Below are 13,285 nucleotides of genomic sequence, written 5' to 3'. Positions count from 1 at the left end.
CTTTTTAAATTTTCTAATATGTATTTTTTTCTAACACGTATTCTTTCTTTTTTTAAAGATTTTTATTTATTTATTTGACAGAGAGAGAGCACAAGCAGGGGGAGCAGCAGAGGGAGAGGGAGAATTGAGCCACCCAGGCATCCCTGTGTGGCTTGATCCCAGGACCCTGGGACCATGACCTGAGCCGAAGGCAGATGCTTAACCAACTGAGCCACCCAGGCATCCCTGTGTGGCTTGATCCCAGGACCCTGGGACCATGACCTGAGCTGAAGGCAGATGCTTAACCAACTGAGCCACCCAGGCGACCCGCTAGCAGGTATTCTTATGTTATAACAGTGTTTTCCTCTAAGTGTTGCTTTGTTTCCATCTCACAGGTTTTGCAATATAGCTTTCTTTCAGTTCTAAGTACTTTTAGTTTCTCTTTTTATGGCCCCCTTTGTTCCATGTGTGGTTTTAATTTTTCTATTTATGGAGGTTTTTAAAAAGATAACTTTTTCATGTATCATGGATTTGTATTGTGGCCAGAGAATGCGATTCGTGTGAACCTGAACTTCTAAATTGGTTAGGACTTCCTTTGTAATAGGCAGGGCGTGAAGGAGAGCAGTGGGTGTACAATGACAGGCGTGGGGCTGGACAGAGACTGCAAGAGATGCAAACAGCAGAGAAAATACAGCAGCTCGAGAGTGGTCGACCCAAAAGTTTGGAAGAACAGAGAAGATATGGGAAATACAAACAAGGTTTCAGACCACAATGATTAGGAGAAAGATGGAACACTGTGGAAAACCAGGGGGCAAAAGAAATTATGATTTGTTTTGGTCAAAGGGCTAGCAGAATGCATAACTGATAATGTCAGACAGGTAGCTGAAAATCCAAGACGGGGCCTCATAAGAAGGTCGACATTTGAAATGTGATATTTTAGTCATCTGTATGGGGTAATAATGAATAGGAAATAAGTAATAGGAAATGAGGGTGGGGGAAGAGAAGGGCAGATTAAGAATAGAACCTTCATGGAAAAAAATGTGGAAAGGTGAAAACAGAAAGTATAAATACGGAACTGGCTATTGAGACTTTTTTTTAAAAGTGTTTGGCAGTTTTAGGGGAATTTTCTAGGAAGACAAAGTACAGCTAATAGAAAATTGCATCTATATTATGTGGTGAGTGGAGCAATATTGTAATAAGAGATCCAGAACGTAGCTCTTGATTTTCTTTCATTATTCAAAACCATCTTGAGTATTTACTAATTCCTACCTCAATACCATTTAAGCCAAAATGTAAAATACTTCTCCTAAATAGAATTCTGCCACGACATAGGAGGACTCCACACTCTTTTGGCTTAGTACTCAAAGAACAAATATTATGTGCAATTCAAGATTCACGCTTGTATACAGAAACATTCCTCTTTCTGGATTTCGTATGTTCTAAAAAGGCATCGGAACCATATGGAGCACATCAGCAAAAAAACCCAGAACTGGAAATAAGTACAGAAAATGTGGGGATGATAGTGGCAGCAAGTTTAATGTATGGGTCAATGATCAATGCAGGTAAGCATGGGACTAGGGACAGAGAGTGGATATGAGGCAGGTTCTTCCATGTTCCACACCCTGATATTTATGCCAGGGGTCACTAACTCCCTGTACCAGTATACTGTGGCTGCCAAACCAATATTGAACACCACACCAATAAATCGGAAAGCAGACTGAACTTGGCAAAGCAACTCACTCTATTTCAAGAACATCCTGAATCTTACAAATTTATTTGGTCATGTAAATTTTCTACTTAATTTAAAAATATTATTTACCTAGAAGGAGCTTACCTAATTTTTGCTCTTAGCAAAACTTAGTATCGGCAATTTGAAATATAAAAGCTTAAAATCCATCCTTGTATGGAAATTTTTAATACATAAAACAGAACTGTGGAAGTTGAGTGGGTTCTGAATTACCACCATGTCCATACTGCCATTTTCAGTATACGAACCATAAAGAAAGAATATTGACTTCAAGACGTTCACAACTGACCTTCACATTGAAGATGATTTTTGAACTGTTAGAAGCTTCAGGCCTTTTAGCTTATTTTAATATTTTTAGATCACAACTGACTTTAAAGCACGTAAGCACTTTTGGGGAAACTTCTCTCTCTCTCTCTGTATTAGTTATGAGATACACATGCATATATGTCTGGAGATGGGAGTATATACTATTTTTGTCACTTCGAAGTACTTATAATAGGTTCCTCTATTCAACTGATATTGACTGAGACCTTATGACAAGCATGTTGGGTTTTCAGAGGTGAGAAAGAGGAAGAAGGAAATAAAGAAGTAAAAAAAAATTATAATTTTAAAAGGAGATCCTAAGGAGGAGACTAACTTCAGGAAGATTTTGGGGAGAGGCCCATCTGACAGATGAGAAAGGTGCAGACAGGCTGACTCAGAAGAGTAGCCCCGGTGAACAAGCGGCTCGTGGGAAGCCTCAGAAGGAGATCCCCACTCAGGAGGCCGGGAGGCCGGGCACAGTGTGTGAGGAACCACCTAGGCAAGCTGAGAGCAGCCGGCTACAGCTGGACAGCATGTGGCCTCATAAACTGGAGAGGGGTTGGGCTTGTATTTGAGTGACATGGGAAGTCTCTGAAGAATGTTAAGTGACTCCATGTAATTTACATGTCTTCAGGACAGAGTGGCATGAAGAATGGGTTGGAAGCAGGTAGAAGATGGAGAGGGATCCATTAGGAAACCACCACAGTATCCAGGTGAGGACTGTGGCCCAGACCATGATGATGGCTTTGGCGATGGAAAGATGTGGGTGGGATACTTGTTAAAGGCAGAATCAAGAGATCCAGTGCTTATTAATAGATCAGATATGGGGAATGAGGAAAAGGGAGGAATCAGGAACAATTCCCTGGTTTCTTGCTTGAATGATTTGGATGTGGGGTGGCTCCATTTACTCAAATGATGGAAGTCTGGAAAAAGAACAGATTTTAGGAGAGAGAATCAAGAGTTTAGACTGTACTCATTACACTTCAAATATCTAAAAGAGATGCAAATGGAAAAGTCAAGCTGTCAATAGCACACAATAATCTGGAACTAAGAGGAGGTCTAGGCTATGAATAGAAATTTGGGAAATCTTAGCATGGAGACAGTTACAGCCACATGAAGAGATGAGAGGCCTACTGAGAGAGTAGACAGAGAAGAAAAGGAGGGCCAAGGATGAACCTCAAAGAATCTCTGCACTTTTAGAATAGGCATGGGAGGAAAAACTTCCAAAGGCAAAAGTAGGAGGAAAACTAGAGAGCAAATGCCATGAACTCAGAGGTGTATGTCAAGGAAAGAGCTATCTACTCTGCCTCGTGCCATAGGAATGATGGAGACAGAAAGGCTTTCTTTGGAACCTGGAAACCACCGGCCACCTTGGTGAGACCAACTACAACTTCTCTGGGAAATTAGGCCCTAAAGTGGAGTAGGATAGTAACAGTGGACTGACACAACATCGATGGCGATGGAACGTTCGGAGTCCAAATGGGGTAAGAAAGTGTGGATAGTGATCTTGTAGTTAACACACTCAGAACAAGAACACACATTTATCCAATACCTTCTAGGTTTCCGTCACTGTAGCAGGTGGCTCCTGCATGAAAAAAAAGCGAGGTGGCCAAGTGTCCTGCCATACTGCCACGCATGGGAAAAGGCTCTGGGCGAGCCACCAGCCAGACACAGCTCCACGACACCCATCCACAAAGGCATTTGCCTACTGTGAGCCTGGCACTGTCATGGGTATTAGAAATACGAGATTAAGTAAATTCTTGCCCTGAGGAATTCATAGGAAGAGAAAGGTAAAGATGTAATTATAAAACAATGTGACAATTTTAATATCTTTATGACATATTGTATCCACGAGCATTCAAGGGGAGGAGAGATGTTTGTGGTGGGAAGTCAGGGTCATAGAAGGACTTCTAGAGTAGTTGATCTCCAAATAGAGGGTAAGTTGGACAGCCTTATAGAAGGTGGAGGGCAGTCAGGAGGAGGAAGATTATCGGGTAGAAGAGACAGGGCAGTCTTAATGAGACACAGAAGCAGTGTGTCACCTGCAGGTTAATTAAAGTGTTTTCAACTATGGAATAAGGTGAAAGGTAAGAAAAGGAAGGGGAAATTTATCAGGGGCCAGAACCTGAAGAGTCATTATATTTCACAATAAAAGGATATTATAGTATCCTATAAGGATGGAAGTACAGAGCACTTAAAATGTTTCAAATAGGGAGGGACATGCTATTCAGATTTGTGTTTTAGATAGATTGTTCTGGCAGCTTTGTGGAGATGGATTTGAAAATGATAAGCCTAAAGTCCAAGGGAACAATTAGGAGGCTGCTTCAGTAGTCTAGTGAGAGATCGGATCAGAGATTGAATTACAAATGTGGGAAGGGGATGGAGAGGAGGGGATTGATTTAAGAAATATATATGAGCTGAAACAGAGATCACTTGATGACTAACTGGATGTGGAGAAAAGGGAGATAAGAAAATCAGTGGCTCCACAGTGAAATAGAAAATATAAGAAAAGAAGCAGGTTCAGAGAAAAGGATGATGAGTTCAGTTTTGGTCCCACTGAGTTGCAAGTGTATGGAAACACGTGAGTGAATATCTCCAGCAGGCAACTGTGTGCATGGGTCTGAATATCAGTGGAAAGGTGGAAGTCATAGATACCCTTTTTAAAATCAGTTTCATTGAGAGGTAATTCACATATGAAAATTCACTAAGTTTACATCTGGTGAGTATTAACAAATGCATACAGTCATGTAACCACTACCACAATCAAGATAGGGAATATTTCCATCAGCCCCTGTAAGTTCCCTCCTGCATTTGGGAGATAGCATTTGGAGAGTCATCCATAAAATGTGGTAGCCAGAGCCACAGGAGTGGATGAGGCCACATGGAGGGGGTATGCAGAATGAGAGTTGCAACAGGGCACAAACTTGTAGGAGCAGACAGAGGAAGTAGGCTACAGTTCACTCTATGAGGGGAACCAGGAGGGAAAGCAGAGGTTTGATAAAGAAGAAATAGCCAATAGTGAGAAGTAGAATAATACGTAAACTAGGATAAGTTCTCTTTAAGGGGGGAAAAAAAAGCATTGCATTGGTCAATTAGATCAACAGAGACCTTTAAAAAGTCAGCTGCAGTAAAGTGATGGAAGCAGATGATCCCTTGCAGTGGGTCGAAGAAGGGAATGACAACAGAAAGTAAGACAGCAATACAGAGAGGATTTTATGAAAAGAATACGGATGAGACAGCAGCTAGAGGAAAGTCCAGTGGATTTATGAAAAGAGAATCTTGAACCTGGAGTTAGAGAGCCGGATTCTCAGAGCTCCTTGTCTACCAGTTACTAGCTGTGTCATCTTAGAACTCAATTTATCTGGGCCTGTTTTGCCGCCTGTAAAATGAGGCAGCTTAATCAGATGGTCTCCAGAGTCCCTTCTGGTTCTGATTCTGTGGCACTGTGCGAGCATCCAGCAACACGGACACAATTGGAAACCCCTGCAAGAGCAATTTCAATGGACTGGCGGGGATGGTGTGAGCTGAAATGTGAATAAATAACCCCTTGAAGAAACCCGCCTATTAGACATCCTGGAGAAATGGAAGCAGAAGGACACATGCTTCTAATGTCATCGTAAGAAAACATGTTAAGGTCCAAATGGGGCAGAACCTGACCAGGCTGGGCCAGTGTCAATGAACCCCAGAAGAAGAACTAACATTTATTCAACACACAGTAAATGTCAGTAACTCTGCGAGGTGTTTCGTGTAGGGAAAAAATCTAGATAGCCAGCATTCTTGTGTTAGTTTATCTCCACCATTTATGGAATCATTGTAGGTATCGGAGGGTAGGCATAAATGTATATCATACTTGATCTCTGAGAGCCAAAGGGAAATGAATAGGTTCCCCCAAATATTTTATTCAAAACAAAGACTCCATAGCAAATTTAGATTGATAATTAAAGGATTGTGGCACAAAGAAAACATGTTCACAAATTCAGAAAGCATTATGCAGAAGAAAAGGGGGGTTCACATTCAGATCTTTTGTCTTCAATTCCAAATTTCTCCATTACATGACAGCTACCTACTATTATCTTTCCGTAAGTGTCACGTGCCTTGTCTTTCATCCATTTCTTGGATCGCATGCGTTTATCCAGTACTTATCCTTCCCTAGATTATATCTAAATCCCTTTTAAATAGGTAATCTAGTCTCGGCCAAAAAGCATTCTTTTCAGTCTTTGAAATACTCATTCCAGTGTCTACCAATACCCTTATGTGATCACAAGTCAAGTCCAGAAAAAAATCTAATCTTGTTCTTGACAATATCTGTGTATCCGGGTTTTATTATGTCCTATGGTCTTCTTTTCTCTTCTGAAGTCTCAATCCGCAGCAAGAAGAAGAGATGAAAATACCACCCACAGTGCTAAGTCCTTCATTCCTGCCTGGGACTTCGAAGTCAGGAGACATACATGCTGTACTTCTTTTTGTGATAAAATTCATTCCCACACAGCATACCTGTCTTTCGGCAAAGGCTTACATAATAACTTCTCTTTTACCTACGTGGTAAAAAATTTACACAATACACAGGAGAAGTCACAGAAGCTTAACTTGACTAACAGAGAAAGTAAACAAATTAATTTTTACTCTATGTCTTTTTCTTGCTAATGCATTATTTTGGGGCTCCTTTTTGCAAAATTCCACGTATGTTTAGATAATTTTCTATGTCAAGTCCAAATGATATGGCCCATTGTACATTTTTAAGTGCGGAGACTATCAGAAAGGAAGTGAGCACATGAAATTTTATGATTTAAATATTGTAATGAAGAAAAAATAATAACAATGATGAAAATGTTAAACAAATTAGTGAACTTTTGAAGCACAAAGGAAATATGTACAACTGAATCCTAATATCTGGTCAGTTAAGGACAGTGCTACAAGCTCCTATTAATCAGCCTTAATAAGGAGGTACCCTTCTGTGTAAAGAGTCACTTTTAAGCCTTGGTATCTAGGCGTTTAAAAAACACTATTGTAAAAATTACAATTAAGGGTGTCTGGATGGCTTAGTCGGTCTGACTCTTGATTTTGGCTCAGGTCATGATCTCAGGGCTGTGGGATCGAGCCCAGTGTCAGGCTCCAGGCTCAGCGCAGAGTCTGCTTGAGATTCTCTCCCTCTGCCCCACCTCACCCAAATAAATAAATAAATAAATAAATAAAATCTTAAAAAAAGAATTACAATTAAGAAGTACTTTTAAAAATATCTTTTGCATTATTCTATTTAAGTGCAGGATATAGTTAGACTTCATCATGAAGATTTTAGGTATTAGTATTAAAAACTTGACCACCCCTTAATGATAAGTTCTCTAAGCAAGTAACTCTAACCAAATTAACATGTAAAGACTATCCATATGTCCTCCTTCATTTAAAAAATAAATCTCACCTCAAGTGGTGTAATAATATATAGCAATTTAGGAACATCAGAAAACATAAGCCAGGAACAGAGAAGAAGAAACAGGCACATGCCTTTCCACAATCTACTAAGAAACAAGAGCCCAATTTTGCTTGATTTTAAGCGAACACACCACCACAATCACATACACACACGCACACACACACACACACGAATGCAGTCATTTCAAAACAATTTTATGCACCATTTAAATTAAACATGAATATACAAACTCCTCTCTATATGTTAAGCATAGCAAAATAAAAAAGGGGGGGAGAGAAGTAATTTTCTGCATAAATGTTTTTCTAAAATTCTTGTCCATAAGCATTTTAAAAATAAGACATTTGGGGGACAATTGGGCAAATGTCCATGAATATGGACATCTTATAGAAGACATTATAGATCTATTTAATTTCTTTAACTGATTTCGTTAATTGCCTTAACTAATAATATTATGGTTAAATGGGAAAATGTCCTTCTTCTTAGGAAAATCATGATGTCTGAAACTTACTCTCATGTGGTTCAGGTTAATAAAAAGGTTGCAGAGAGAGAAAAATATGACAAAATGTTCATATCCGGTAAATCTGTGATATGGATACACAAAACACACACGTTCACTGTGTTATTCCTTCAGCTTGTCTATAGGTTTAAGCATGTTTGAAACAAAAAGTTGGAAAAAATTATTCATTTCATCTGATTAGAACTACCAAAAGAAACTACTTGATCCAACACATGAGCCAGCAGCCATTACCAAAACTATGCTCTTCCAGCTGTCTTCATCAGTTTGAAAGGACTTCATTTATTTAAATGCGAGAAAGGTGCAGATTTACTTGGAAGGAGAAAAAGGAAAGCAGCTTCAAAGTTTGGGAGCTTGCCTGTCACGCAGATGCCACATTTCAGGAGTATGGGCTCTGTGTCAGTCTTCCCAGCTCTCCCCTACCAGCTGACTGATGGCTATCTGCGGAGACATGCAGGGGGGCCTCCAAGAGGGTATGAGTGCTGAGACAAGATAAGGAAAATGCAGTGACCCCAAACTGAAGGGAGATGGATCTCCCTGGGGTTTTCATTTGGATGGACCTCCAAATAGGGGCAGGTAGGGAAGTGGAAAGAACTCTTAGAAACCGGGTGATAAAGCATAAAGAAATTATAATAAAATGAGCCATCTTCTGCTCAGCTTCAAGGACTGGTGACATAAAACTATTTCGTTGTAAATGAACTTACTTTTCATACTCATTATGGCAAAGAAGGCATGAAACCACTCTTAAACTAAGAAAAAAAAAAAAACACTTTAATTTTGAAACCCAAACCCTAGGAGTGAAGACTCGGGGATATTTAAGGGGATGCCTTGAAATGGAACATTGGGCATGTGGCGCTTGATAAATGTAGGAGCTTTTAAAAAATCCTGTTGTGCAAAATATTTTGCTCACCACCCAGAAGACAAAGAGAAACAGTGAGTGTTGACAACATGGTATTATAAAGCCACCCCTACCCAATTTGTTATCCACAAATATATATATTCTTTTTAATTTACTCCAAGCCAGCATGTTGGCCCATAGCATCCTACTTTTATGTCATTATCTCTCTGCCATACACACAAGTCATAGCTGGGGATTTCAACTCGCGGTGACGCTACGCTGAGATTCCAGATCTCAGTGGTGCTGGCATGAGTGCTGATCTCTTCAGTCATAGAGAAGACAATATCCTAGGGAGACTGGAATTAGTCCTATTTTGCACCATTCAAGCCAAAATGCTGCTTATCAAGAAGCAAGTAATTGCCGGCTAATGGCTATGGGGGGAAAAAAAAACCCACTGCATTTCAATCTAAGCATCTCTCGGCACATGACAATAAATAAAGCTGCAGAAAGTGGACACATCGAGCGGCAAGGGCTTCTTGAGGAGGTTAAAGAGCAAATAGTAAAAAGGCAAGTTACCTCATCCGACTGGGAGGGACTGATTCTGGGCATTGGCGACACTTGTGGAGTTTTCAGCTGCGTGCTGTTACTATCCGTCATGAGCTCTCGATGGACCGTTTGGATGTGGTTCTGGAGTTCGCTTTCAGACTCAAACTTGACGTTGCAGCTAGAACAGCGAGTCTTCAGTCCCCCCGCCTTGCCTTTACCCTCGATGGCACTGAGATTCTCATTCTGGCCCAAGCCCGGCCTATTCGTGCCGGGAGGGATGGTGATGCCTGGGCTGCCGCTCTTACTAAGATTCACACAGCCGGCGCACAGACCGTATGGCAGGCCATTGATGTCAAGTTTCACCAGATCCTGCTTGGAACGAAACTCTTTGAGGCAAGACGCACACTTGTACAGTTTTTGGACATGCGGGCCACGCCCTGTGGTCTGGACGGCGGACCCATTCCCTGTCTTTTGCATGTGGAATGTCCCGTGGATTTTGAGTTCTAAGGTGGAGGTCACGGTCTGCATGCAGACCACGCAGCGGAATCCTGTCAGGGAATTCCGCAAGTCCGGGTGCATTTGGCAATGCTCTAAAAACTCCTCTTCGCTCTGGAGAGGCATCTTGCAAATCCGGCAGTTCCCGGTATCAAGGCTCTTACTATGAGTGACTTTGTGTTCGGTAAGAGTTAAAAGGGAGGGAAACCGCTCTCCACAAATGGGGCACATGTAGTGTTTGACAGGGCCTAGGTGGGTCTGCATATGCTCGCGGAGGCCGTTTTCAGAGAAGAAGGTTCGAGAGCACACGTTGCACTTGTAATTCCCTTTAATGAGCTCGGCTTTCTTCTTCACGATGGCGCTCTCCCCGGGTCTGATGTTGTGGTCTCGGAGCTGGTGGTTCTGCAGCAGGGTCTCCATGGTGTAGGCTGCCCCACAGATGTCACACCCGTACATCGGCTCCGAGGTGTCCACATCTTCTTCGCTCCCGTCATGACTGTTGTGGGACTCCTGGCTGTTGGTCAGCAAGGTCTGCAGCTCCACCTCCTCCTTCTGCACTTGCTCAGAAGCCCCGTTCGTGCCACAGTTGGGAGTCTTGGTTTCAAACACACAGTGCTTTTCCCGCAAGTGTTTCTCCAGCAGAATGATTGCGTGGAAGGCTTTGCTGCAGAATTTGCAATTGTACTTCTTACTGTGAGTGGTGATGTGGCACTGGAGCTCCACCTCGGTGCCAAAAGACTCGCCGCAGAAAATGCACTTGTGCACTTTGCCTTGATTTTCCAGGTGGTTGTGCTTCACGTGGAGCTGCAAGTCAGTCTCGTTGCGGAAGTCCCAGTTGCAAGACGTGCACCTGTAGACTTTCTTCTCGTTACTGTGTTTCACAGCCAGGTGGAGTTGAATGGAAACTTTCGAGTCAAAAACCTCTTGGCAGAGTGTGCACCGGAAGAAGACAAAGGTGTGCATGTCCAGCAGGTGTTTCTGAAGGTCGTCCACTGACGTGAACTGCTTATCACAACTCTCGCAGATGTAGTAGGTTGAGGTGATCATGAAATGAATGGTAACATGCTTCAGCAAGGATTCTTGGTTGGGGAATTCCTTGTTGCACTGAGGGCAGGTCAGCTTGGGGAGCACAGTGTCGAGATGAGTTTTTAGGTGAGTCTGAAAGCTGTCCAGGGAAGTGTACTTAGCACCACACTGATTACAGATATATTCTCCAGCTGGACGCGCAGGTGCCCCACCCACCGCCTGCATCATCTTAAGAGATGTCTGCTCTATGGCCACGGGAGATAAGGGGCTCAAGGCCCTGGATTTCTTCCCATTGTGAATATAATTCAGGGCCAAGGGAATGTTTTTATGATTCTCTTTGATATGCTTGTTCAGCTTAAGAACACTGTTGAATATTGGCGAATTTGTACAATAAGAACAAGAATAGACTTCTACTACCGGTTCCTTCGGAGTCCCAAGCACCGGAGACCCAAATCGGGAGCCACTGAGGTCACAATGGACCTGTCTTATATGCTCTTCCAGGGAAGAGTCAGTGAGAAACCCCATGTAGCAATGGGGACAAAAGAACGCATTGCTATCCTTAGCGGCAGGGTTCGCAAATCCATGAGAACATCGGATGTGTTCCTGAAGGGTGTTGAGGTCATTGACAACTTCAGAGCAGAAATTGCACTGGTAGACTATGGCAGGCATGGCAGAAACAATCAGACCTGGATCCTGAGCTTCATGCACTTGCTTCAGATGTTCATTCAGGTTATAGAGTGAGGGCAATACCTCCAAGCAATACTGACAAATGTGGGCCTGTTCTGGCTTGTCCAAATGCATCGTTTTCAGGTGAATCTGCAGAACCGCCAGACTCGAGAACAACTGCTTGTTGCAGTAAATACAGCTGTAGGTCACTTTGGCCTGTTTACTCGAGGGGACGGTCAGGTCAGGGGTTTGCTGAGCAGCCCGCTTCCTGCCCCGGCTCTTTGGGATTGGGGGGGCAGCTTCCACCATGGTCGAGCTGTCCACGGAGAGGTTGGAATCCGGAGTCGTGCTGGACACGGACGTGTAGCCCACTGTGACCAGAGAGGGGCTGTTGCTGTGGTTGCACGACTCGGCTTGCTGGTGGCTGTCCACATGGCTGTACAGTTCCTCGACGGTGTGGAAGCTCTCCGAGCAGATGCTGCAAGAGTTCTTCTTCTCCCCGCCATGCACCTGCTCCATGTGGTTCATGAGGGACGTCTCCTCCACAAAGAGCTCGTGGCAGTAGATACACTGGAGGGCCGCTCTGTCCTCGTTTGGGGAGCACTCGGGGTGGCACTCCGCGATGTGCTTCTGGAGGTCTTCCGGGAAGTCAAAGCCTTCCTCACACTGACTGCACTTCTGAGTGTCCTTCATCTTCCAGTCCTCCATCCTGGAGCCAGACTGGGACCCATCCTTGTTTCTCTCGTGGACCTGCATGTGTCCGTGCAAGGAACTAGAGGACAGGAACCCACGGCGACAAATGGCACATTTATATGGCTTGTTGGACGTGTGAGTCTTTAAGTGGATCTTCAAGTGATCACTTCTGGAGAATGCGGCGTCACATTCACTGCAGTGGTACTTCTTGTCCCCTGTGTGGAGTTTGATATGGCGGTCTCGGCTCCGCTTGTGTTTGAACAGCCTACTGCAATAGGTGCATTTGAAAGGCAGTTTGTCACTGTGACTCTGCTCATGGTGCTTTAGGTAGCTGAGGCGGCTAAAGGACTTGTCACAGAATTGGCATGGGTATGGGAGTCCAGGGCCACCTTCTTCCTCGCCAAAATCGCATCCTTCTCCATGGCTAGGGGAAGTCTGGTCCTTGCTAGAAGGTGAGGAAGCCGGCCAAGAGCAGGTGGGATCATCTTCAACATCCACTCCATCTGCAATGAGAAGCAAGGGAACAATTCATCTTACGTGCTGAGAACTCGAGAACGAGTTTACCATACCATTTCAAAAAGTCCATTAACAGTTGGACCGTCTAGAACCTTTCGCAGGGCGGGGAGGGGAACTGGAAGCCAAAATATTTGAGTGGAACACTTTCAAATCTGAGCCCAAAGCTTTTATTCTACATTTACTTTTTACTGGGTTGTAAAATATAAAAAGATATTAAATAGTTCTATGTCTCAATTACCCCTCTTATTACTTTTTATCATTTTTCCTTAGAAGCAAGGTATATATTACACATCGACAATTTTATTAAAATGCAGATTTTAATATATTTAATGTTTCTTCTGTATTCATCCTAAAATGATTTGCATATTATGTGAGCATCTGAAGAACCAAATGAAAAGAGGAAATATTACAGGAATGATTTAAAATTAATGCAGTCAACCCAGATGTCTAATATTTAATAAAAAATTCCCTCTGCATTTTGCTTGTTTTTCTATAAAAAGGCAATTCTGAAGACCAAAATCTTTTATGGGGTTC

General features: G+C 42.8%; 1 protein-coding gene across 7 annotated transcripts in view; it reads right to left on the bottom strand.

The window, feature by feature from the left end:
- The window catches only part of ZNF521 (zinc finger protein 521), a 275,012-nt gene that overhangs the window by 146,820 nt on the left and 114,907 nt on the right, over window positions 1-13,285 (bottom strand). For all 7 annotated transcript variants that reach the window (XR_010407277.1, XR_010407278.1, XM_045886904.3 and 4 more), the window contains one exon: window positions 9,386-12,738. Coding sequence is in view for 5 of the 7 variants with exons in the window: in XM_045886900.3 (XP_045742856.1) it covers window positions 9,386-12,738 (3,353 nt within the window). In the remaining 2 variants the exon portion in view is untranslated. The remainder of the gene's footprint in view (window positions 1-9,385; window positions 12,739-13,285) is intronic.

Source organism: Mirounga angustirostris, unplaced genomic scaffold (assembly GCF_029215605.1).
Source record: "Mirounga angustirostris isolate CCGP_5_RB_7025 unplaced genomic scaffold, mMirAng1.0.hap1 SCAF_14, whole genome shotgun sequence".
Taxonomy (NCBI): Eukaryota; Metazoa; Chordata; class Mammalia; order Carnivora; family Phocidae; genus Mirounga; species Mirounga angustirostris.
This window is presented reverse-complemented; position numbering and strand designations above follow the sequence as displayed.